At 35.5% G+C, this 27,911-nt stretch overlaps 1 protein-coding gene across 1 annotated transcript; it reads right to left on the bottom strand.

Annotated features, from left to right (window-relative positions):
* Positions 1 to 26,609, bottom strand: LOC140145912 (sphingosine-1-phosphate phosphatase 2-like). Its single transcript, XM_072167631.1, is given in 5 exon segments — positions 1 to 2,048; positions 22,316 to 22,405; positions 23,480 to 23,618; positions 23,620 to 24,053; positions 26,506 to 26,609. Coding segments are annotated over 5 exon segments (1,233 nt in total). The 5' UTR covers positions 26,509 to 26,609; the 3' UTR covers positions 1 to 1,481.
* Positions 26,610 to 27,911: the final 1,302 nt, after the last annotated feature.

Below are 27,911 nucleotides of genomic sequence, written 5' to 3'. Positions count from 1 at the left end.
GATGCGAATTTGTCAATTTGGCACAGGGCACGTGCCCCCCTTGCCACACCACTGAATTTTACTAACACGTGAGGCAGCTTTGAGACTCTGGTTTTAATTAAGGTGGCCTATATGGATGCGCTAATTCACCCTGCAATTGATAAGACCGAGCATGGCCTACTAAAGGTAAAATGTCACATTTTGGTTACTGTTTGGGGACAAGTGTCTGTAATGTAGCTACATAAAATTTTGAACACTTTCACTGGGATCCCTGATAGAGCCTTAAATCAACATACTGAATCCTCTCACTACCAGGGGTCCATTTCACTAAACTTTTAACCCTTCGTAACTCAAGTAACCGTTCGCAAAGTTACGAATACCCAATACTAGACGTAACTTTATAAAGGGTCCATGTAGTAAATCCCTATTACTTACGAATCGAAGGTTACCATTAGTAAATGAAATGGAACTTACGACTTGCCATAGTTACGAATGATTTCGAGACTTACGGAGCAGTCGGAGCTTCGTAAAGTTTAGTGGAATGGACCCTGGTGATTCAATTATTGGGCTACTACAGTTTTAATAAAATGGCACATCCAACTTAAGGGATAGCAATGTTTGCACAGTATTTTTGTGGGGACTGAGAGCACACCAGACATATCAAATTACATTCTGAATACAAGGAATGTTGTTCTGATATCAAATAATTTTGATTTTTTTTTTTTTTTTCGCGATATAATACAAATTTTATGGCAAATTATTAAAAATTTGGCGGGAAAAATGTATATCTTCAATAAGAAAGGCCAAATTTTTTATAAATGCTGTATGGCTTTTCATTCCAGCTACATACACTTTAAGAACATAATTATAATTAGATTTATAAAATTTACTTTGGGGACTGTTAAATGTCAAAAATCCTGACAACATGCTGTGTAATGGGTGCCCATGCGATGCGAGCATTGTGCGTTTTTAATTATAGGTATTATAGGGGAAAAACCAAGTCTATAATATATAAATCTAAAACTAATACATATTAAAATTAATACAAAATCAAACCTACAAAATCACCCCTGGCTATCCGACTACCTATACTAGAAATTTCAATTGAATGAACACAGCTTTACACAATCCAACTGCGATTGTATACCGTGTATTTCAAATTACAATGCGAATGCACAACTTTGGATACAATAATTAAAATACCAACCAATCCAGTTGGAATGGTTGGATTCACTTCCGCGTAACATACACACAATCGCACACGTTGGCGTACATTGCACAGTGCATACAAAAATCGGCACGCTATGTCAGGCTGTGTTCATTTAAATGAAATTTCTAGCATAGCTGCATATACTTCCACAAAAGTACTGATTTTAAGCATTTAATCTGTCAAGCTCTGTTCAAGATTTAATAATTTAAAAAGTTTTTTTTGTCTTTTGAGCTTGCTTCATAAATAACCCAATACATTTTATCTGTTTTTTCCTGAACATAATTAAAAATCTTTACACATTAAATGTGTAAATTGGTATTCCCAGTGCTTTGAAAGTCACAGGGCTTACTAGAACCATTGCACAACAAATACAAAAATATGCTATGAATTTATATGGTAACTCAACATAAACTGTAGTTTCTTTACTTCTGTCGATTTTTCTCCCCATAACTAACGATAAAAGAAACAGAACTAGCGTCCTCATTGTGACATGAACTAATACCATAATGCAACATCCTATAAGTTCTCTAAGCAGCATTAACGCTATGCTAGTCCATCCTGGAAATACGAGTGGTTGTGAAACGGGCACGTCGGCATCGATTAACCAACCTAATTGATTGCATATCCAACAGGCCGTCATGATACCACTGACGCAGGAAAGACACATAGTGGTATCATTTCTTGTACTGGACCAACCATTGTCGTCTTTGCATGGATAGATGAGACATAGAAGAAACGCTACAGCTATAAGTGGTATCGGAGCGTACGGATGCGTGACGAGGAAATGATCGAGGGCGTCTATGAATTGTAGATTGATTGCTAGAAGTAGCATACAGACTCCTGTGCCGACTAGTATGTCCTGCGTAAAAAAAATCAAACAGAGATTGGATGGTTAAGATTGGATATTTATAGTCATGTTCACATCATATGCTGCAGGCTTTGCCGTTTGAGGAGAGTTAGAGCGATCGCTCCCCATCACTCCCCTCAAATAAAGCTAGAAGCAGCATACAGACTCCTGTGCCGACTAGTATGTCCTACATAAAAAAACCAACCAAAGATTGGATGGTTAAGATTGGATATTTATAGTCATGTTCACATCATATGCTGCAGGCTTTGCCGTTTGAGAAGAGCTAGAGCGATTGCTCCCCATCACTCCCCTCAAATAAAGCTGAGGAGATAAGCAGCTTTTTATTGCTAGTCTACCTTTGGTGTACTACCTTTGGTGTAACAATAATAACCACATATATACAGTACAGTAAAAATGCTCTCCTAGTGCTCTCCTGTAGCACTCAAGGAGAGCCATTAAAAGCTCCCTTTAATTTCAAGTGGTAAAGCCCGATGCTGAAACTCAAGAGGTTCATAACACTTGAAGGTTCAGTCATGGACTCAGTTCAAGTCATTGGTAATATGCCTCTTAAACATGTTAAATAGGATAAATATGAGTATTTACAGTCATGTTCACACCATATATTGTAACTCAGAGGTTCAGAACCCTCGAAGGTTCAGTCAGGGGATCAGTTCGGGTCATTGGTAATTTGCCTTAAAAAAGAGTAAAGGAGACGATCCTGTATAAACAGTGATCGGAGTGTCCATCTCTCTTTCAATGGAGATTGGGCCACACTCCTCCATTTGCTATAGGGGGATTGCTACACTTCCTCCACAGCAAGTCTTTTACCTTCCCTGCATTTAAGAATGCCGGTAACCATCTATACACCTGGGTGGAGAGGAGTAATCGAGATAAAGTGCCTTACTCAAGGACACAACGCGATGGTGTTTCACCAGGGCTTGAACCTGCAACCTTCCGATTATGAGTCGGAGTCCGTTCCGCTCCGCCACCAGGCTCCCATTTGCCTTATTAAATAGAAAACTGATATGTATAGTCATGTTCACACCATGCGCACAAACTTTTGAAGTTCAGAACCTTTGGGGGATCAGTTAGGAGCATGGTTCAAGTCTCAAGTAATTTGCCTTATTAAATAGAAAAACTATGAATATTTATAGTCCCGTTCACACCATGTGCTGAAACTTTGAGGTTCAGAACCCTTAGCGGTCCAGTCATTTCATTTCAGTGTCCATTCATGCTGTAGACTTTCATTTCTACATTTGTAATGTTTGAACTTTGAATTTGACTAATTTTTCCAAATATAAAGTTTTTAAGGGATCGGATAGCAACATTTGCACAGTATTTTAGACATTTACCAGTCCTCAAAGTAAACTTTATAAATCTAATGATAATGTACTTAAAGTGTATGTAGCTTGGAGGAGAGGCTGTCCACCATTTTGACCTTTCGCATTGAATACATACATCCCAGCTAAATACAATGTAAGTACATATCATTATATTTATAATGTTTACTTTGTGGACCATTAAATATCAAAAATATAAAACATAAATTTGTAATAATTTGCCATAAAATTTGCATAATATCACATTAATATTAAAAAATCAAAATTATTTAATGTCATCAAGACATTCCCCGTATTCAGAATGCAATTTGGTGTGTCTGATGAGCTCTCAGGTCCCACAAAATATACTGTGCACATGTTGCAATCCGTTCCCAAAACAAATTTGACATAAAAGCTTTATCAGGTTTAATGCAAATAGCTTAGAAGTCAAAGATTATGTCCAATGACTGATTGATATTACAATTTTGTTTGGTTTGCTTCAATTTTGATTAATCCCCCCCCCCCCAAAAAAAATTGACACTGCCTGTAAATGTTATATACTATCCCAGTTACATCATAGGAAAGGATTATAATTGCATACCATTTTCTAACATCTATAAAAAATTATTTTAAGAAAATTAATTCCAAAAAATGTCTGGAATTGGTGGCAATGTACTAATTGATTGGCCAATGATAATTACAGGGCCAATGATAATACAGGGCTGTCAACTCACGCATTTGGCATGAGTTTCTTACATTTTCACATATTTGGGCACTTTCACGCGCCAAGGTAGTAAAATTTCTATTGTCAAAATAAAATTGCCAAAATATAGGTCGAGAAATTTGTTTGTCCCATCCTACCCCCCACTTTTTAGATTCTCAGTCATCTTGTCGAAATAAAATTGGGTCAACCATGAACAATATTAATCAGCAAATAAGATTTCCATCCTGGTACGCCCATTTTCGACAATATCTCATTCCAGCCAAATCTGAAAAGTTGACAGCCCTGGCTAAATATTTTGAGCTGCTAGAAAACAATTGATACTAAGATAACATATAAGGTGATAGAATCAAATATACTTAGTTATAATATTGGTGGTTTTATTGTACATATGGAATCCATTCAAGGTGATTTATAATATATAACTAAAAAATCAAGGCACTTCTAAAACCCATTATTACAGAATAGCAACATTACAACAATAATAAGAACATACACTGTTAAACTAGTCAACACAACAACTATTTTTGAAATGAATAATTTCACAATAAGAATGTCAGGATTAAAATACGAGCATTAATCCATTAATCGAAACTTCTTGTAAAAATATTTGTGTGAACCAATATTCATTCTGGTTAATTACAAAATATAATCAGAATGACCAATCGAAATACAGCTTCTAGATATTTTAGTTGTATCCTCTTTAGACCAACCATCATTCTTACTATGTTGCTGATTGGCTCAATGAATGATAATCATCTACTTGTGACCAATCAGCAAGAAGTACTCATGGCGTTAAGCCTCTTCAGCCCAACCATCATTCATACCATTGGCTCAATAAATTATAATAGCCTTCTTGTAGCCAATCAGTGAATGACGACACAAATACTGTGCATTTTAACACAAAGACACACAATGCTCTATTGCGTATAGTGGTATATGCAAAGGCATGCAACACCATGATTGATAGACACAACCGATCGAACACTCGAGAATATGCGATAATTCACAGCATACAAAAGTACAGGGACTTTGACTGTTTGCAGACAGTCTGTCATGTATCTCTCTGGTTTATGATTTTTTAACTTGATAATGAAATACCCAGCAACATCCCCTGTTTACGAGGTACCCCACTCCCACAGGTGATTATTTCATGTGTTCCCTTTATCAAACCTTTACAATTTTTCAACATTGCAAACAAACATCTTAAACAATTTACCATTCTCCAATTGACAAACTGCAAGGTGGTAATTCAAAAATATACTTCTTCTAGGTGGGCTAAATCTCTATTTCACACCAATTTCTTAAAATTCAGTATCGAAGTTACGTAATGTTACTATGTCAACGGGATCACGCGCTAGAGTAATGAACCACGATCGAAATGATCACCACATAAAGTATATGGCACTCGAAGGCATACCAAAGTAGCGTGATCCGTAACCAAGAGAATTACGTAACCACTTCGATGCTGAATTGACACACATGAACAAATATACTAACATGATTTTAACTTAATAATTAAATACACAGCAACATCCCTGTTCACAAGGTTACCCACAGGTGATTATTTCATGTGGTTCCTTTATCAAACCATTACAATTTTTCACAATTACAAATATCTTAAACATTTACCATTCTCCAATTAACAAACTTCAAGGTGGTCATTCAAAAATATACTTCTTCTAGGTGGGATAATTCTCTATTTCACACCAATTTCTTTTGACACACATGAACAAATATATACTGACAAATATAGTAACAATGTGTGATGAATATTACAAAGGTTTATCACAGAATGGGCTATTCCATTTAAAATCCACACTACCCCTGTGGAAGAATTTGGAAATATCTTACACAGGGGATGAATTTCAAATGGAATAAACACATTAGGCAACTCCATTTGAATTTCATACATCCTCTGAGAAAGATACAATATGACTCCTTCTATAATCTGTGCTTCCACTGAGGGAGGGCAAGTTTCAAATTGAAGTTCATGCCCCCCCCCTATGGAAGATATTTCCAAAATCTTCCACTGGGGTAGTGTGGATTTTAAATGGAATAGCCCAAAGAAGCAGTTGCTGAAATACACACTGGTATCAATATTAAACACACTGCAGCAATATGAAGGGCTTGAATCAAATCAATCAATCAATCAATCACATTCCGATTTGAATTACATGTATATAGCAGCTATGAACATTATTACTTCTTCCAGAAGAAACCTTAATTCTACAATCTACCATTTTACACCCTAAAACGTGGCAGTGGAGTCTGGTTGCATTACATTGCGTGTGATTTTAAATCACTCACGTTCGCTCAAAACGCTGGCGAACACACGCAAGTGCTTAAAGACGCTGCACAGATACACACATGAAACAGCTGCCTCAACGTCACTGCCACATCAAGGTGAATTGGGCCATTCCAGTTGAAATCCATACAACCCTATGGAAGACAAGACCTTCATCTTCCACATCGAGAGAGCGAATTTCAAATGGGGTTACCTGATTGGGATAACTCCATTTAAAATCTACACCCCCTGTGTGAGAGATTAAGGTCATGTCTTCCCCATGGGGGAGTACGGATTTCAACTGGAATAACCCATTATTAAAAAGGTACATAGGAAGAATGGTACAAAGCAGCAGGTTTCATGTACAAAATAATAGTAGAACTATACCAACTTCTTAACTTAATTCAAGGTGCTACGTCTTACGACCAGGTCAAGAAGTCAGATAGATCTTACAACAGTTTGTATCTGCCTGCCCGCCTGCCTGCCTGCAATAAACCATGATCTTTTGGTTACAGGTCATTATTCCAAAGGTTCACTACTCCCAAGGCTTGTTACAAGGGTCATTACTCCAAATGTATGGCAAGAATCATTATTCAAGGACAGTTATTCCAAAAATCGGGGTAATGACATTTTGGAGTAACAAGCCTTCGGAGTATTGACCCTTCTGAATAACGAACCTTTGGAATAACAAGCCTTATTTTAAATTATGAGTATGACCCTTCAGAATTATTCATTCATCGGTTCCCATCTGGTGTTAAACATACAAATAAAGCATAATGGGCTATAGTATTTTTACTCATGGCATGTCAGTGACTTCAGTGCGCATTTCATTGGGCAAAGCTTCAAATCCTTGGCATACAAACGTACACGTTTTAAAGATGCCGGACATGAAACAGCTGCCTCAATGCATTGACATTACCAACTTGCCACGAGTAAAAACACTATAGTATAGTTTTGCTCTTAAGACACAGGAAAGCAAAGCGTATGTACACAGTCTTGTCAAACTAAAGCAAATGAAGTTCAAACCCTTGCTCTGAGTCTAGTTGTGGTTAAAATCCAGGCCAGGTTATAATTTCAACGTGAATCTCTGAATCGATTCACATAGATTCTCGTTCAGAAATTTGAGTATAAATCAAAGTTGATTCTCACAAACTTTCAAGTCTACCCAAAAGCAAGAATCAACAGACTCCTGCTGAATTCCTTTGACATAGTATTGTACTCTTGGCGAGTATAGTGACATCAGCATGCATTTCATAGGGTGCAGTTTCAAATCACAAGTATATGCTCAAAGTACTGGCATATACACATGTTTAAAAGCGTTGTATAAATACATGTGTGAAACAGTTGCCTCAATGCGGTGACATCACCAACTCCCATCAACAAAAGTCAAAATACAATACAAGATTGATTCCCACAATGTATGATGAAATTGGAACCCTGGGGTCCATTTCACTAAACTTTTAACCCTTCCTAACTCAAGTAACCATTCGTAAAGTTACGAATACCCAATACTAGACGTAACTTTACGAAAGGTCCCTGTAGTAAAATCCCTATTACTTACGAAGGGTACCATTAGTAAGTTTAGTGAAATGGAACTTACGACTCGTCGTAAATTACGAAACGATTTCAAGACTTACGAAACTTTATAAAGGTTAGTGAAATGGACCCCAGGAGTCCATTTACACCATGGTATGTGTTCCTAATACGTGGCATAAACATAATGGCAAAGTTTCACACTAAATGTCTCAGCTGCTTTTGGGCTATTCCAATTGAAATCCATACACCCCATATGGAAGACATTACCTTAACCTCTCACACAGGGGGTGAAGATTTCAAAAGGAGCCACCCATTCAGGTAGCCCCATGTCTTCCATGGGGGGGTGTATGGATTTCAACTGGAATAGCCCAATTGGTTGTGTTATAATCTGAGACTGAATTAAAAAGACTAGTTTGTATCTGATGTCATCTGTATATCAAACTCGGAAACGCTTTGTTTGCGATTTGTCACGATTGAATTTTCTGGCATTGGTAAAATAGCATGGTCTATGGTTAATTTTGCACCTTCAAACATATGTCTTAAACGTTAAGTCTCAGTGAAAGGAAACTTTCTTTCCTGAAGGTACCATTACTACCATGTCAACAATGCCTTGAAAAGTTGCTTTTTGCCATGTAATGGTACTGTAAATTTTTGCCATTTCCTGTGATTCTGTTTTTCTATTGAATTCACCAGATGAATCAACCTATCTTTTAGGTACTACAAACCTATCAAGGGCTATGTCGAGTTGATTGTCAATCAGATGCAAACTATTATTTTTATCTCTAGCTACGATTACAACATAAATATTGTATGTGTACACTTCGTTTTATATAAACATACCAATAGCTGAAACATGTACATTCATTTGACGTTTACTCTTAATTGAAAGTTCAATAAAACAAAATTGATAAGTCACTACATACATGTACACATCTTTGGATCAAGAAAAAAAATCTGTGCTACTTTTACACAGAAGAAATCCTACAAGAAAACAAGAGCTAAAATGACAAAGAAATCTATAAAATAGCACCACCATTCATCTGCACAAGCACTAGGGTCCACAACATGTTCATCTATCAGGGCACAGTTCATTAACCCCAATACATGTGTACATTCATTAAATGAACTTTGAAAATTTGGGTACAAAACCTCATACTCTACAACTAGAGGTCAAATTTTGCACTATGATTGTTTTATTGAGGTTATTGAACTATGCCATTGGGATGAGGCCATTGTGGTCCATAGTGAAGGCAGAGTCATATCAGTTGGAATGTAACTGAATAAATATAACAATATGAAATTGCGTAAGTAAAAAGTGACTAAACAAGGTGTTTAAGACTTGCCACTTCCCATATATATGTTGGTGAACTGACAACACATAAAATCTTTCCCAATAATTATATGCAAAGCTACAACTACACATGCTCATAAGTCAACACCCAGGGCATTGAAAGGAGGGGGGGTGCAAAACCATTTTTTTCCAGGACTGGAAACCAACATTTTGACAGTCCTGAAACCCAATTTTTCCAGCCTGGAAGCCAATCAATTTCTTCCATCTACAGTTCTAAACAGGTGCAATGTGCTATTCCGGTTGAAATCCATACGCCCTCCTAGGAAGACATGACCTTAAGGGCAGAGTAATGGGAGAGAACATGGACCTTTTCGAGCTTCATTATTTCTGAATTGTATGTCCAAAGTATATAAAACTATACATTTTTGGAAATGAAATGAGTCAAGGAATCCCATGGTGACGTCAGATTTGTTAAAAAATCTCAAGTTTTTGAAAAAATCACAAAAAATTACTTTTTTACCCCAATTTTTTTGTGACAACTTAGACAAAAATCCGTTCGAAGAAAAAAAATTCAGTTAGCTTTTCATGAAGAAGAGACATGAACTTAGGGAAGGTTTTTTTATTTTTTCGAAATTCGTCTCTTTTTTAAAAATATTAAAAAAAACATGTGAAAAAAGCCATTTTGTCACTCTATTAAGCTAAAAATTGCACATAATGGTGTATATTTTTGTTTAAAACAAATATTTTGAAAAATGAAAAACCTTCCCTAGACTTTGATGTACTCTAAAGGATAGTGCAAAAAGTTTAACCTTTGCTTGCATATTTTTCGAGTTATCTTGTCACAAAAATCGTGCAATATTGTCAAAAGTGAACTCTGAGAAATCGATGTTTTAGTAAAAAATGTCAAAATTATGCACAAAACGTCCTTAAATTTTAAAACGGTAAGACTTTCACACTTGTAAAAGCTGTATCTTGTGCATGGTCTAAATATGCATCTTTTTGCACCAATGAATCTATAATGTCTGCTTTCAGTGCGCCAAAATTCAAAATAATTAAAAAATCTAAGTGGCATTTTGACTGCAAATTTTTGTTTTGTTTACACCACATTTGCTGGCGTTAACAACATACCGAATGCGCCTTGACTGCGTGGGACATACGCGCAGAGTTGCGCCACGTGACGCGACGCGAATCGCGCGCGTAATCACAGTATTGCGCATTCGCGCATGTCTGGCTCATTATTGCCCGCCAATGTACTAAGCTGTCTTGAGCCATGTGACTTTTAGAGTTGAAAAGAGTGAAATAAGTCAAGCAAAACTACGAATAAATATTAGCAAGTTGTATTTTATCAGTTTCAAGTGAAAGAATATATCTTAGTGTTGATAAATATCAAAAAATCTCAAATTCGGTCGTGGACGAATGTGTCTTCCATTACTCTGGCCTTAATCTCTTACACAGGGAATGTGAATTTTAAATGGGGTTACCTGAATGGATGACTACATTTGAAATCGGCACCCCCTGTGTTGGAGTTGTATGGATTTCAACTTGAATAGCCAAGTGTTTTCTTTAAATGCACGTCCTGCACGTTTGATAACGTGAAAAGCAAACAATATCGTCACTGGGTGGGAAAAACTTCAATGTACTTTTTGCCCTTGAACATGGATGAAGCAAACCATTCAATATAAAGTCTACACCTACAAGGCTTTATCCATTTTCAAGGGCCAAAAAGTAAATATGAGGTGTTTCCTGTATGTACTTTTGGCCCTTGAACATGGATGAAGCAACCTCTTCAATATAAAGTTTACACCTACAAAGCTTTATCCATGTTCAAGGGCCAAAAGTAGGTTTTTCCTGTCCAATGACGTTATGCAAAACACTATAATGCAAAAAATACAAAGCATTTCATATATAGTATTCACCCATATAACCACAAATTGTGAGTTATTTATCCAGCATGGTCATAAATGGACTTTGCTCTAAATTATCAGAGTGGCTTATCATCAATACTGCCTTTGGAATTAGCATTGCTTCAGATTATGACAAATATTTTGGCAGTTGACAAAGAGGGCAAGTCAACAAGGATGTTACAGGCTGTTACGAATAAATATGTAGATAAGGGGTCTGCATCCGCTAGTTCAAAGTCTACTAGTCCTAAAGTTTGCTAGTCTTTAGTCGCTAGTCTGAAAGTTTGTTAGTGCCTCAGGGTCTTAGCTAAGATTTGATAAGTGCCCATCACTTTCACTAAAACTGCAGTCATAGTGAATACATCATAGCTTAGTTACTGGTTCATGCCTGGTTTGCACACCTGTTAGCAACCCATTGACTTTGTGTTATGATCATTTTGATTGTGGTTACGAAAATATGTCCTCAAAACCCATGTAACATGAGAAACTGTGAGTAAATTGTTTTGCACTATTTTTGCTCAAAATAAAGGTAAATTTTATTCTTAAATGCCCCCTTCTCGGTTAGTGCATCACTGATCATATATGTGCTATAAAAATAGTATAATTTGGGATTTTCATCTTTCAAAACCAAAATATTGACACTGACCTGACAGTTTCGTACTTCTTGGATGACATATTTCTTCAGAGTGATTGGTATCCCATCATCCTCTTTGCTGTTGGTAAAACAGCTCCATCCCGTGGGGTGTGGTCTTGAGTTACCACCAGCAATGAAGATGATGAGAAACCAATCACTCTGAAGAAGTATGTCGTCCAAGACGTAAGAAAATGTCAGATCAGTGTCAATATTTTGGTTTTGAAAAATGAAAATTCCAAATTATAATGATCTACAAACCTGATGAATAACTTCACGAAAAAGAGTATATTCACGAAAAACAGTACATTGACTGCACTACTAGCAAAAACACATTTAGTCATTTACATTTTACACAATAATATAGCTGCTAGGCACACATGATAATTGGGAAACTTATTAAATATCATCTATTTGAATCAACAGAAATATTAAAAAACTACTACTTCTTATAATACCAGTAAAATATCTTAACCTGAGAAACTTATTTACAGGAATCATATCTTGACATAATGGATTTTTATAAATAATTTTTCTTGTCATAAAAAATATCTATTTTACAACAAAAAAAACGATTCTCATTGTCATGATTTACAAAATAAGACATTTTTTTTGTAATTTTTTTTTGGTATAAACTATATAAATAACTTGTGTCAACTAATTTACTTAGCTGCTTTTAACCAATAAGGGAACAAACTGAAAAATTGATGACGTCCTATAAACGTAACTAGTTTTATAGCTAACGCTTACCTCCCCATCTGTAATGAAAACAGAAGTGGGTCAAATAATATTGATGTTTTAAGAGCACAGTAGAAATGTAATCAACATTTTTAACCCCATCCCTCCCTAACGAAACTAGTTTCATTCATAGGACTACATGATCTACATCCATCTTTTGGTTTGCTCCCTAACTTAGCTGCTTGTTTGGAAACATTTCAGTCAAACAAATATCTCTCATGCAGAAAAAATGTTTGGTGTAACATAAAAAGTTAGGGTAGGTAGATAGGGATTTTTAAATATTTTTACACATGCTTTTAATGCTGTAATTTGCATTTGAAAGAGGTTTTGGGACTTTTTCCCCTTTTTTTTAATTTTAACTTTTTATTATTAGAAAAAAAGTCTAGGGTGGGCTTACTTTTTGGTTTCGATCGGGTTACGCCAATCAAACAATTTTTGTTACACCTAAGCCTCAAACATGCTCATATGTGAGGACAAAGTTCTATTCCCACATAATCTATACATTCATACAATGACCTTTGTATGCGCTGGGTACTAAAAATCATACTCCACAACTTGAGGTCATTGAATACAAACCTCTGGTTTTTTTTTTTCAAATTATGTATACTTTTTGTAAAATTTGGAGTTATTCTTTGTTGAGCTCTTTACAAACTGCCACCATACATGTTATCAGCTCATACTGAGCATCATTTACTCCAGGCACTTGAACTTCAAAAGAAAAATGAAACATCACTATAAAAACAAGGAAGAACTAAGACACCCTGGGGAAGGTACTCGTTTTCATGGGAGCCATGGGGCTTCTTTTTTAAGACCAATTTTGGTATATGGATTAGTCTTTTTTTTTTTTTCAAAATTTGCCCCAAAAATGTGACAAACTTAGATGAAAGTTTGAATTTTGGTATGCCAATGGGTCCAAAATTGTTGGTAAAATGGTATATAGATGGGTTCATTTTAAGATTCTCGCTTGTGTATCAAACTTGAGTACCTCTTCCCTGTCGGCACCAAATTGTTGAATATTTATTCTGAGCAAAACTATCAGTAGAGCTCTTCAGTTTATTTCTCACCCCTGTGATAGACTTTTCTTCAGCTCATAGTGCGTGCCAGACAATGCCTGCTGAATGCTGGTAGAGCTAGCTCACAAAGAATTACATAAACACATTTCAATTTCAAGTAATTACCCCCTTAATGAATGACAATTGTTCCAAAATGGTTGATCGTATGCCAAATTTGGGATATGCATTTGAAGCAGACCAATCCATAATTTATATCTGCGCATTATGATACAATAAATGAGAAATAAATTCTGCTTCGAATGCATATCCCAAATTTGGGAAACGATCAACTGCTTTGGAATAATGGTTATTCATTAAAGGGGGGGGGGGGTAGGTAATTACTTATTGGTAGGTGTTTATATGCATTGTTAGCATTATTTATTGCAGTTTTCAGGGTTAGAGTTTCAGCAAGAATTTGTGAATCCATTGTTGAAAAAGACAATTCTACTAAGTTTACACGAATCAGTTTGATTCTTGTAAATTTGTAATGTCTGCACAGTTGGTAATCACAAATGATTCTCACACAGCGACATAAAATCCTAACCCTGTGTAAATTTTTTATATCGGTAATGTCATTCACGAAAGACCGATACTAAATACCCAAAAGTGGAAATATTGGAATGCATGCCAAAGCAGACACACCGACAAACAAATAGGACACATACTTGTACGGAAACTCAACGATAATTTCTTTTGGACCTTTTCGATCGACTTTCCGTCCTAAGATAACAGACAACAACCTGAGCATAAGAGCTCTCACGACAAGGTGAACGATGACCATTATGGATGTACCGATTAACTCCCGTATGAACATGACAGGGATGGCATTTAATGCCGGCCACCTGATTTCCGCTTGAGTCGAGTGAGAACATCCTCGCCCGCTTGACACATGATCCATGACGATATATAGATTCCGTTCACAACAGCTACAATGATGGTGGTGTCCGCACGCGCATCGTTCCACTTCTCCTCACACGGATGATAGTGAAGCGCCACCAAGGCAACGGTTACCATGACAACAGGTGCAATGGGATTCGTCAGCAGGAAGTAGTCGATGCTATCAATAACGGGCAAGATGATTCCAAGCATGACGACCGTGATGTTGACACCTACGAGCACGTCCTGGAAGGCAATATAAATCAATACAATTGTAAGGCTTACATTCGGCATTCGCTTGAAATTTATGTACAAGTAAATTTTACAAAACAAGTCTTAACTTTAGTTGCTCGCAACCAGGCCTCAAATTTTAATTTTTTGGGGCACCCACTTTCAAGGCCAATGGGCAACGATAAAGGAGGGCACCAAGGCCAACAAGTGATGAATAATGCCTGGAAGTTGACAAAGATCTGGGGTACTGGGGTACTAAGGCCAAAACTGAAAAAGGGCAGGCAGGCAATAGCTTTGGTGGCCTCCCTGAAATTTTATTCCTGCTCACACCAAATACTGTTGTATCTCTCATTTTTAACATATTTAGCATATGTGTACTACAAATACTAGTATACCAAATTTCAAGAGGAAATATGGTCCAATTTAGTGAGATATTAATTAGGTAATTATGTTACATGGTGGATTTTTAAAATTTTTATCACCGTATTCTGAAGAAAGCATTTTCACATACTGTCGTATCTGCCCCATATTTGCAAAATTGTGACAAGATCACCCACAACTGAATTTCACATAATGTCCATCTCCGAAGAGTCCAAACTTTGATCGCTATTTTCTGAGAAACTACAATTCGTGAGATACGACAGTATCTGATGCGACCTACCCAGGGCTGTCCTGATAACTGACTTCATTCAGCCATTCATTCATTATGCCATTGTGATGACTTAAATTAGGCACCGGAGTTTCGCGCGATTTAAAACGGCAAAATGCGCGGCCGGTTTTTTATAAAGCGCGAAAATGCGCGAAAATTCAAGTCAAAAAGCGCGAAAATGCGTTTTCCACCACTTTTTGTATCCATTGATGAAGTCACACGCAATTCGAAGTAAATCAAGTATGCCGAATTCTGCACCTATTTCACACGTGCTAGTCCGATGTTTTTCTCTCCATGAAGTTGATACATTATGTGAACAATGCAAATTTTATGTGAAAAGCTACTACTGTACTGTACAATAAACATTTTAATGCATAACTGTACTTTTTGGCATCCAAATGTTGTTTTTGTCATGAACTGATTCGTATCTCGCGTGCGTTCTGTGACTTATATCCTACCCTTCTTCGCTCAATCAATTATGCATATGATTAATGACGTCACTCATACATACGATCGATGTAAAGAATTAACTACCACACATGGTAACACGTCATGGAAAAAATCGGACATTTGCATATCACGGAAGGGCTTCCGGGGAGGATATTGTGCTGGTCTGGACTCACGTAAACAGTAAATATTGGTGAATTTACATTGAAAAGTAGTGTGTTTGGCAAAATTCTCAAAATTCACGATGGACCACCAAAATTGCGATGGACCCCCAAAATCGTGATTTTTTGCGCTTTTTGTGCGATCGCGCGAAACTCTGGTGCCTAACTTAAATGAAATTTATAAATTGTATTTTAAATGTTTCAATATTTAATTTTGATTGTTTTATTTTTTGATGTGTTTTTAGATTGTAATTTTTCATGTAATTAAGCCTTAATATGGCTGCGATATGAAATAAATAAACGTACATTTGCTTACATCATTGCATTGTTGAAATATGTTTATTTATGTTTAATGTTTACCCTTGGCTCTAACTTGGGCTCCCACACAAGAGGTGCACATTTCATGAAATCATCCATTCAGGTAACCCCATTTGAAATTCACACTCCCTGTGTGGAAGATTAAGGCCATTTCTTCCATACGGAAGTGTATGAATTTCAACTGTAATAAAAATAACCCATTTTTTCATAACATAAATTAACCTGTTTTCCTGAAAGGAAATTTTGATGAAAAGTTTCACCTAAATACATTTGCTTATATTACTTATTTGTTAGTATAGTATAGTATTCACTCACACTCGCTCATAATGAAATATGTGAGATATGACGAACACAAAAACGTGACGATATCATCAAAGTCACAACATACAAACATGAAAATACACCAATAAATTGAGCATATTATACACCACAAACGTACAAAATGATAAATATAAAGGAAAGATGGGAAAGGGTAGAGTCGGATAATACACAGCAAATTCTACTCCCGTATTCTACTAACACATGCAAATAATAGTCTACTGGAATTGGCGTTTAAAATTAACCACTTATTTATGCTAGGAATTTTAAGGGCTATTCCAGTTTCAATCCATACACCCCTATGGAAGATATGACTTTAATCTTCCAAAGAGGGAATGTGAATTCCAAGTAAGGTTACCTAAATTGGCGACTCCATTTGAAATCTACACCCCCCATGTCATAAGGTCATGTCTTCCATAGGGTAATGGATTTCAATTGGATTAGCACAAATGAGGGCAGCTCTGTTTATGGATGCTAGGGTTAGGACTGCACGTTTGCTTAAATACAATGCAAGGGTCAAGTGCAATTAGCAGTAGTGCAACGGTGCATGGACTGTACAAAATAATAGTTATTGCTCTATTGCCATAAATATTTTTATATTTCATTTACAAAATTTTGCAAAACTTATTGTTTACAAAGGCTACTTACTATTGGGAATCTACTTCAAAATCAATAATTGTTATTGTTTACATATGATTTAATTCAACTATTTGATCATTAAGTAACAAAAAAAAGTTATATATACAAGGGGAATGAACCATATTGCACATTAGAACATTTTAAACATTATAAACATAACAACATGCATACGCCGTACCCCAACATGCCAGCGAAAATTATATGGACGTTAAGGGAGTTTGGTTTAATATTTGCATAACTTTATCAGATAAATTGAACTTTGAGTCATAACTTATTACATTTTACATGTCTGTACATTTTGCAATTAGTCAATGAACTAAACATAACTTAACATGCATATTCCGTACCCCAATGTGCCATCTTATATGGACATTATATGGGAATTTGGTGTAATATATGCATAACTCTATCAGATAAATTGAACTTTGAGTCATAACTTATTACATTTTGCATGTCTGTACATTTTGCAATTAGTCAATGAACTATTCTCAATTCCAGAAGAATGCAACACTAAATTTTTTGGATTAAAAAAAATGATTCTGTTTTGCCAAATCCTAATCCTTTAGTTATTCAACTGGAAATAAAAGTCAAATTTCAATATTCGGCAAATTTATGTAATAAGGGCCAAAAACATGCATTTTAGGGTATTTTTCATATGCCATGACAATCAAGCCAAGTTTAATTTCAAGTTATAGCCAATACTCAACATTTTTAATGCTTAGACTTGTGCCAAGTCTTTGAATTTTGTGACTGCAATTGTAAGAAAACATGTAAAATTGAATGTTTTTGGCCCATTTTCATTCAAATTGCAAAAATATTAAATTTTTTATTTCAGATAGAACTATCTAAAGGATTTCATTTGGCAAACAGGATAATATTTTTTTAATCCAAAAAAATTAGTGTTATATTTTTCTGGAATCGTGAGTAGTACCTTTGTAATCACATTTTTCAGTTTTCTATGCACTTTGAATTTATTGATTTTGGCGTATTTGAGATTATAAACATGTTGATTCAACTACTACGGTACCAAAAGTTACATGCGACCTTGAGGCCTTGAAATCTGTGACAGTCCACAAGAAGCAATTTGTATTCTTGCAGGAGAATTAAATTGTGAGAATCATTGATTTGTACAAATTTAGAATTGGTGTGAATTATGTATTACCCTACCTCATCTGAAATAATAACAATACTGTCCTCTTACTGTCACTCATGACAGGGACAGGCGATTTGCGAGGAAAAAAATAGCAAAACTCTATTTTCAGTGCAAATCATGTATCCTTGCCCATAGGAAAAAAAATAGCCAATTGCGCGGAAAAAAAGTTCCGCGCAAATCGCCTGTCCCTGCAATAATCAAATTAAAATGGCAGATCGGGAATTTAATGATACATTCACGATACCGAACAGCTACTTTGGCTGTTAAAATACCCCCTTAAATCAGTATTATTGTATAATATATTAATGATTGAAGTAATTAATAAAAAATAAATTGAATTATAATTTGCCATTTGGACCATAATTTGCCATTTTATGGGTTTGGTTCAGTTGTCTCAAATGAAGTGTAGATGCGATTTATAAGTTAGTCAACCCAACGGTCAAACTTAAGTGCTGCACTAGTTAATTTAAGTTAAATTAACTTCCTTTGGGCCAATTTTGGCATTAAGGGTAGATGAGGTATTGTTGGTCGAAGCAGCCAAAATATCGATTTTTATTGTCTGAATCAATATATTATTGAAAAATAACACCTTGATGTTTTGCAAAAGTTCATTCTACAAATCATATACTTTGAAAACTTGCTTAATTTATTGTTGTTAATGAGTTATGTACATTTTACAAAAGTGTTGTTGTTTCAGCCCTCTTTACAACATAACTCAAGAACCACAGGACCTATAAAAGCATTTCTGTGATATTTGAATTCTTCTACACGCTTCGCAAGGAAATGAGCAGTGCAATTTTTGCCGAAGCTCACTACCATTCGCAAGATGTTGTGAACTACCAAATCACAACACTTTAAAATAGTGTATTACCTTAATATTGCAAATCTTTATCCATTTTGCAAGCAAAATCATTTTGGAAGAAAGGGTAGTGGGACAATTTTGCCCCTTGGCAATTTAGCATGGCATGCCACTGATCACCATTCGGTATATTGTTTTATAACCTACAAGAGCCGTCCCGTCGCTAAAACATTTTGGGCTATTCCAGTTGAAATCTACACTCCCTATGGAATACATGACCTTAATCTTCCACACAGGTAAATTCAAACAGGGATTACCTGAATGGGTGGCTCCATAAATTTGAAATCTACACCCCCTGTGAGGGAAATTAAGGTCATGACTTCCATAGGGGGTGTATGGATTTCTACTGGAATAGCCAACCCACAACTAGGCATGTTTGTACTCATTTTATGTAACTTTCCCTTGACCTACACATACTATAAATTCCCACTAACATGTGAAAGCTCCAACATAAAAACTAACAGACGACTTTTGCATCTTATTTGCATAAATTATGCAAATCAATGTTAGAAGTGCCTAAGCACAACACGCATGCAGATACCAAGTACACTACATTGGGGACAAAAATTAGTACTTTGGCATGCAGTTGAATGTATCCAAGAAAATATTGTCTGTACTTAATGTTATAGAAAATGAACCAAAAGGGATGTTTCTTACCTAAACGCTCAAATCATGTGATGGTCTCTTTGTTGTTGGAACTTGAAGTATTATGCACCTGCATTATCCTTTCTCCAGGTGCATCATGGGATTGTGATTTCGGAGTACACCGTCAGTTGAATATGGTGCACTTCCAGGTTGGACATTATTTGAAACTATACAATGATGCAATGCAAATATTTGCTGCATCATCCCTGATACAATTCATGTGCCTTTTGTAGTGGTATGTAAAATGGAGATGGTCTAATATGAGGTGAAAATATTGTACATGTTTAAAGTAAAACTGCAAAAATGAAAGACATAGTTATGGTGAACAGCAAGAATAAGCCCTCCAACCAATGATATGAATGCACTGCAATACGATTAACCAACTGATGTACTAGTCAAATGACTAATTAGTGACTAATTAGTGACTAAAACACCAGATTTATTAGCAACAACCACCAGTGATCCCACAACTAAGTGACTATTCAGTACTTCAAGTGATTATCGATTAGGGTAAAAATCTTTAAAATTTTATACAAGTGATGACTATTCACTATTCAGTGACAAATAGGTGGCATAATTTGAGACAATACCTTGATCTGTAAGAGCCTAGTGGCTAATTGATAAGTCAATGATGCATCAATACCTTTTGGCACTTGTTTATGGATCCAATAGCACTTCCTCAATTGAAACCTGCTCCCACAAAACATTGGACAAAATCGGGAAATTCTGTGGGCTATTACAGTTGCAACCGGGAGTTGCAATCCATACACTCCCATGGAATACACAATCTTAATCGACTTTTCAGGTAAACCCATTTGAAATTCAAATTCCTTATGGAATAATAAGGTCGTGTTTTCCATGGGGTCTATGAATTTTACCCAGAATAGCCCATTATGGGGTTTGTCGCCAACATCTGTCATAGAGCTATCATGTTAGAACAGGTCTCAATATATGAGAGTTGTAAATGTACAAAGTTTTAACACGAGTTGTTAACTGGTTGCTGCAGTTACTGACTACGACTGTTAGAATGTTCAGCCAAGTTATTAGTTTGTGTAGTAATTGTTCACTATGAAATACTTCAATAGTCAGTGACTACCAAATCACTGATGACTTGTAAGTACTGACTATAAAATGAAAAGATGGTGATTGGTGACTGTTTGATTACAGAGATGACATATATATTCAATTACAAAATGATGTTCAAAAATGTGTTAAACCAGTGCTGATACATGTATGCAATTATTCAATTAGGATAATTTACAACATTCAAGTTTCAATAATAGTTTCAATAGTTCCAATAGTCATACAGATTATTTCAAGACCATATAGATTTTTTCATTCACTTGGCACAGACTGTACCTGAACATTGATTTCCGTTTACATGTATTACAAAAAACCTTTTTCACATGTTTGACTTGTCTGACATGCTAATTTGATATATCATTTGAAAACACAACTTGGCTACCGTGTTCGTATTCCAATTGAAATCCACACAAAGGGTGTTAATTTCAAATGAGGTTACTCCATTTCAAAATGACACCACCTGTGTGTGAGATTAAGGTCACACCTTAGTGACCTTACACTATAGGTGGTATATGGATTTCAACTGGAATAGCACATTATCTAATATGACAAAGAAATAACATATTTTCGGTAAGAATTGCACATTGTTTGGTAACACAAATCTAAATACTACGGTAGGCTACTTCAAAATATAAGTGCAATACATCAATACTAATTGAAGCTATCCTTCATTTTTTACAGCAGGTGACCTCTAGCATTATACATTTGACTCATGACCTGTAATTACAATTTATAACACCACTACCCAGAGTTGAACATGCAAATACATAAATAATAAATAACATTTCCTGATTTCCATCATCTATATTGAATAACCTTTTGCATAATTTCACACTACATAAATATGGGAATTGGTTTTGCAATACCAATTTAGAGTTTGTATGTCTTAAAAAACACAAACTTTTATTTCCAATCTGAAAATGATTAGTATTTAAAAATAGTGCATTTTTATGACATTTCGAAAACACATATTTCTGTAAAAGTAGGAATTTCTGTACTGAATTAATTTGTGCTCTTTTCGCCCTCTCTAAAGTTTGCGCAAGATAAAACGGTCAAATATATAATTATGTGTAAGTTGACAAAGAAAACTTGTCATAAACAAAATTACAAACAAGCATTCAACCTGAATCTTCCCCTGAGGGAGAGATATTCCCAAAATCTTTCACATTATAGCCCAATATGTGATTCCAAGCTTCTTTACATTGACTTTACACATAAAATGAATATATTTGCACCTTGTAGTAGATTGGAAGGCGAAAAGCGCGAAAATAAATGTAGCTCTAATAATTCTACTTTTTCAGTACATGTACAATAGCAGAGGAAACAATCTAAAACTATTTTATGGATAAAGAAAGGATAGTAATCAGTGCAAATAAAAAAATATCAATCTTCAACAGCATAGGTTTTAATCACCATTCACTTACCAGGATATAATGCATGCCCCTGTAGAGTCTGCTGAAGCACACCAGAAGTGTGTATGATGATGCTAAGGCTACACCCCATGTGTGAGAGTACTGATAAAAGAAGACATAGAAATAATACAGACAAAAATACAAAAAGTTAAAAAGTGAAAAATGTTATACTTGTGGCATCAATACTTGTGGCATCAGTCTCTGTAAGCAGTGAAAATACATTTATGTCATTGTATAAAGATAATCCATCCATGGCCTTTTCTCTCAGCCCAATGATAAGTTTTATGTGGATTTTGCTCTGAAGAAGGATTTAAAACCAAGCTCAGTTGCCGGTAATTACCCCCTTTGGCCAATTTCACTCCCAGCAGGCCAAGCCCACCCTAATGAGAAATGACAGTGGATAAATCAATTGATAGAGAAATGTTAGGTAATAATGTTATTATGGAACACTTTTCACCAGTGATGTAGCTAGGATTTTGATGAGGGGACAGGAGGCAAAGCCACATTTTCGTTCCCATTTGTAAATTTGCCTGATTAGGCTAATGAAAGTCAAGTCCCAGTTTCCCGTTACATAATTTTTCATGACTGTGTAGGTGACCATTTCATTATTCATTATTCATTATTTTATACCATTTCATTATTGCAACTGTTACAGGCATAAACCAATAGCTGCCCATGTATACATGTGATAAATCACAGTTTGTAGTTTACAGATGTAGTTTAGAACCACATGAAGGTGATTGTACAACTATTATCAAAAGTTTCACAATATTTGTTACGGGATGAGATCAGAGCAGATCAAAAAGTGCGGGACAGAGAATTGAGTATAGGTATTCATTATTAATTCATTATTAGCCATATACCATGCTCCTACTGCAAAGAAAATCCCTGAAAATCAACAGAAAGAGATTTATGACATATTTAAAAACACAATTATTTATTTGTTTATTAAAAAGTTTGTTAGAAATCAACATTTATTCAAAATAATGAAATATTTGGCCAGCAATTTGTTTTGAGCGGAGTAGGGTAACGGGAAACTTTGAATCGACTTTCATTAGCCTTAGGGGAAGTAATCAAAACACTGCACTCAGATGCTGGCACAACTGACCAATAAGAAAGATGTTGGGATTACCTAATAAATATGTAACTCAATTCTACTAATCTAAGTCCACTAACCTCGTAATGGTCCCACGTCACAGCAAGTATTGTAAAAGGCACCAGTGTCCCGACCATTGCATGAGTAGAAGGCATACCGTATTCTTTAAAATACCGCTTCTCAATACGTACAGCTGGCGGCTCACTTGGTCGCGCCATCGAGAATCTCTTTGCTTGACTGTCCCACGTACATGATCAGTCCCCACATGAGAATGACCCGACGTATGACCCACGGGGAGAGATTATAAAACCAGAATGGGTAAAAGGTGTAGTAGAATACGTCATCGCCAAGGGTTGCCCCGAAAGCAAACAACCAGTACCAAAACCGATTTTTCACAGAGTATCTAGTTTCAACTTTGGTGGAGGCATCTTTGGTGGTTGTAATCTCCTCTACTTTGGACTGTGAGGGTGCTTCCTGTTTTTGCCTATGGTGGACCCCGTTATGCGTGCTTGTATGTCCATTGCTTGTTGAAGACTTATTGTTTGTGACAATATCACTCGGTGGGTCTAGTTCAAGGCCAAAGAAGCGCTGGCTGTTTGCGACAGTCTGCGAGCTGATTTGAGCCAGTTGGATTCCAACTTCATTTTTGACAGTCTGTTGAGAGGAAAACAAAACAAAACTTGAATTAATGTTTCACTTTAAAAATAACTCATTCTAGGAAAAAAAAAACACCAATAGAAAATTGATCAAAACATACTTCAAGAAACTAAACCTAAAATGAGATGTTCATGTAAACCACACTTTAGCTAAACCAAAAAGAGTGTCTTGGCGACTTGGAGTTGTTGGGCTATTTCATTATAAATGACACGTTCACAAAAATGGCTTTTATCATATCTGGTTGATATAATTAGGGTGATAATGCAGTGTTATTAACTTAATTCTAAGTATGCCACAAACTACAAGCTACATGAGCATTTTACAGAATTCTGTCTATTTTTGTATAAAAAATTGCCAAAAGGTACATTTTAACCCAATTTTGGAGTCCCATTTCATTTTGCCCATGTATTCTGAATTAATTCTTTGAAAAATTAGGTACATTCTATGGCAATGTGCTTGTTGCAATGAAAATATGATATGTGTGGAACATCATGCAAGTTGAGTGGTGAAAATTGGTGCAAAATGTTAAAATTCAGTAGATTCTTGCAAAATTGGCATTTTGCGTTAAATAAAAAAATGAGTGTCCTCTCCAATTCATGCCTCCATTTTTGTTTTAAAACATTAAAGAGGAAATATAAACCCTTACCCTACCTGTATAATCTGTGTTATATTACCAATTGATGGGACAGGGCACTGATTGAGGAATTCATTTATTTTACATACAGTAGACCACTTGTTCTTGATACCACAGTTCGCGTTAAAAATTTGTCCTCTCCAGAACTGAAGTTAATTACTAATTGTTGAAATAAGAAGGATTATATCATAGAATGTGAAATTTGTAGAGGAAGAGTGGTCTTCCTTCTACCAAGGTGGCACATGATTTGGTATTTGTTGCATGTTTGCAAGCCTGTATCCACGATTCTGTTTGCAATTTAACAAATGTCCTCTCCAGCACAATTATGTCATTTCCATGAATTGGTAAACAAACTAAAAAATAAAAATTTCAAAGAGCCAAACCCACAAGAAATTTTTGCATTTTATTGCAAATTATGCTTACAAACCACTTTAGTGTTCAAATTATTGTCCAGTTGTTGAGAACACATATGATATTATTCTGCATTGAACTTCGGTTAGCTAAAAATTGCAATATTCCTAATTTAACCAGAATATTAACCCTGTTTGTAGTGGATTTTAAATGCTGGGGATCTTTTATGCAATAATATTGATGCAATAATATTGATGCAGCTATTTCTAAAGTTAAAGTATGCTTTATTATGTGTTAAAAATGTGTCCTATCCAGAACAAATGACACAGGAGGGTCTTTTATTTTAGGTTTTCCATGACTAGTACAACAGATTGACGCAGAATACTCACTTATGCATCAGTGTAGCTATTGGGCAGGACAAAATGATTATTTCATGAATTTTTCATGTGAAGATAAAGTTTATCCTTAAATATGTAGTAATTTTGCACCATTTATCTGGATTAGTATCAATTTACTAATTGTTTTATATTGAAACTGGCATATTTAAGACACTGAAGTGTAAAGGAACATACAACAATTATTACAGACTAAATATGAATAAGTATGAACCCAATGTTGGTTACATATACTCTTTCAAAGTTGTGTATTAAATTGTTTAAAAAATGTCCCTCCAGACGGCAGCTATGTTTTACACACAGCAAAAATTCAATTTAATTTTTTTAATGGTTCCTGAGGGTTTGACGCTCTAATATTTTGAGAATTATTGACACACCATCTGAACTTTGAAATGATAATGAATTTGCATGAAATAAATGAGTTTGAATTTTGACCCCTTTTGGGACTCAATGTTGTCATTTATAATGAAATAGCCCTGTTAGTAGAAACCATGTATGTACAACTACCGTACTCTAAAAGTTACAGTATAAAGTCATTCCACTGGTTCCAGGCAGTTTAATAAAACACAATACGATAGTATACTGAGGATACACGCATTTGCAAACCATCGCGGTATATTTCGGATCTCGGGTTGTCGACTGTTTTCCTACCAAAAATACGCTAATTATCATGATTGCAAATCGCTAAATGCGATTTAAAATACAAATTTCGCTCAAGTTTGCGGAAATTTGTGATTTTGAAAAAATCCGGATTATTTGGGGGGGGGGTGGGCATGTTAGAGTTCAATCAGGAACTGGCTCCCATTATCAAGTTTATATTTTCCCAATCACTTGAAACAGGTGACATCCCTTGTGACTGGCTTACTGCCAATATTACGGCAATTTTTAAAAGGGGCGAAAAACAATCCGCCAATTACAGGCCAGTGTCCCTCACGTCAGTCACATGCAAAATCATGGAGCACATTCTCTTTCGTCATATAATGTCTCATTTATAAAAATACAATATTCTTTCTGACTTTCAACACGGATTTAGATCAAACCATAGCTGTGAATCTCAATTGATAATTACCATAGAAGACCTTGCACGAAATCTTGATAATAGCTTGCAAACAGATCTACAAATTCTCGATTTTCAAAAGGCCTTCGACACCGTCCGCATCAAGGACTGCTTAAGAAGCTAGACCATTATGGTATAAGGGGTTCAATCTGGAAATGGATACAAAATTGGTTAATGAATAGAACGCAGAAAGTTGTCGTTGATGGCGAATTTAGGGTACGGTGTTAGGCCCTTTGATGTTTTTGGTTTACATAAACGACATTGCCTCCCACATAGACAGTTCAACCCGTATTCGTCTTTTTGCAGATGATTGCCTCCTTTATAGGGTTATCAGAACACCTAATGATAACGACATCCTGCAAACTGACCTTACATCACTGTACAAATGGTCAAACAAATGGCAAATGAGTTTTAATATTTCCAAATGTAAAACACTTAAGAGTCACCACAAAGCGTCATCCAATTGTATGTACTTATAGTATGGGAAATGAAATCTTGAAGGTGTGACGCATCATGCATACTTACACTGTAGGCGTCGAAATATCTCATAATTTAAAATGGTCGCTGCATATTAACAATATTGTCGCCAAGGCGAACAGAGCCCTATGGTTTATACGTAGAAATTTACACCGTTGTCCCAAGTCCATCAAACAACAAATGTACATAGCTCTTGTTCGTCCTCATTTAGAATTTGCTCTGCGCTGTATGGGATCCATATACAACATCTGATATCCAAAAATAGAAATGGTGCAGCGCCAGAGCAGCTAGGTTTGTGGTTAATAACTATAAAAGAACCGAAGGTACCGTAACTAGCATTCTAAATGAGTTAAATTGGCCCACACTACAAGAACGCCGAAAAAATATCCGTCTTGCAACAATGTATAAAATTCAATCAGAAGATATAGCAATTCCAATTCCTGATTATATTCACAGGCAAACCGTCACAAGCACCAGACAATATCATCCTCTGAAGTTCCGGTCCATGAAAGTATCATCAAAAGTTTCTTTCCAAATACCATATCAGAATGGAATAACCTACCATCATCTGCTCTAGAGTCTTGTAGTATTCAACACTTCAAAACTGCACTATGTAATAATGTAATGTAACTTAATGTTTAATCTGTATTCTCGTAAAAGTATTTGTGTTTTCGTCGTAGGCCATTTTTTTTTTTTTTTTTATGTCGCTTTTGCGATTTTATTGAGTATTTGTTTAGATTTAGATTTAGATGTTAAAAAACCTTGAATAACAAGACATTTAGGGTCTATAACTAACTTTAAAATTTTTTTAAAAAATTAAAATTTTTACTTTTTTTTTTACATACGTTTACACGGTTAAGGCTAATGAAAGTCGATTCCTTGTTTCCCGTTACCCTACTCCGCTCAAAAGCAATTGCTGGCCAAATATTTCATTATTTTGA

Source organism: Amphiura filiformis, chromosome 2 (genome assembly GCF_039555335.1).
Source record: "Amphiura filiformis chromosome 2, Afil_fr2py, whole genome shotgun sequence".
Lineage (NCBI taxonomy): Eukaryota > Metazoa > Echinodermata > Ophiuroidea > Amphilepidida > Amphiuridae > Amphiura > Amphiura filiformis.
Note: the sequence above shows the minus strand (reverse complement) of the source record. Positions and strands in the feature narration are given on the sequence as shown.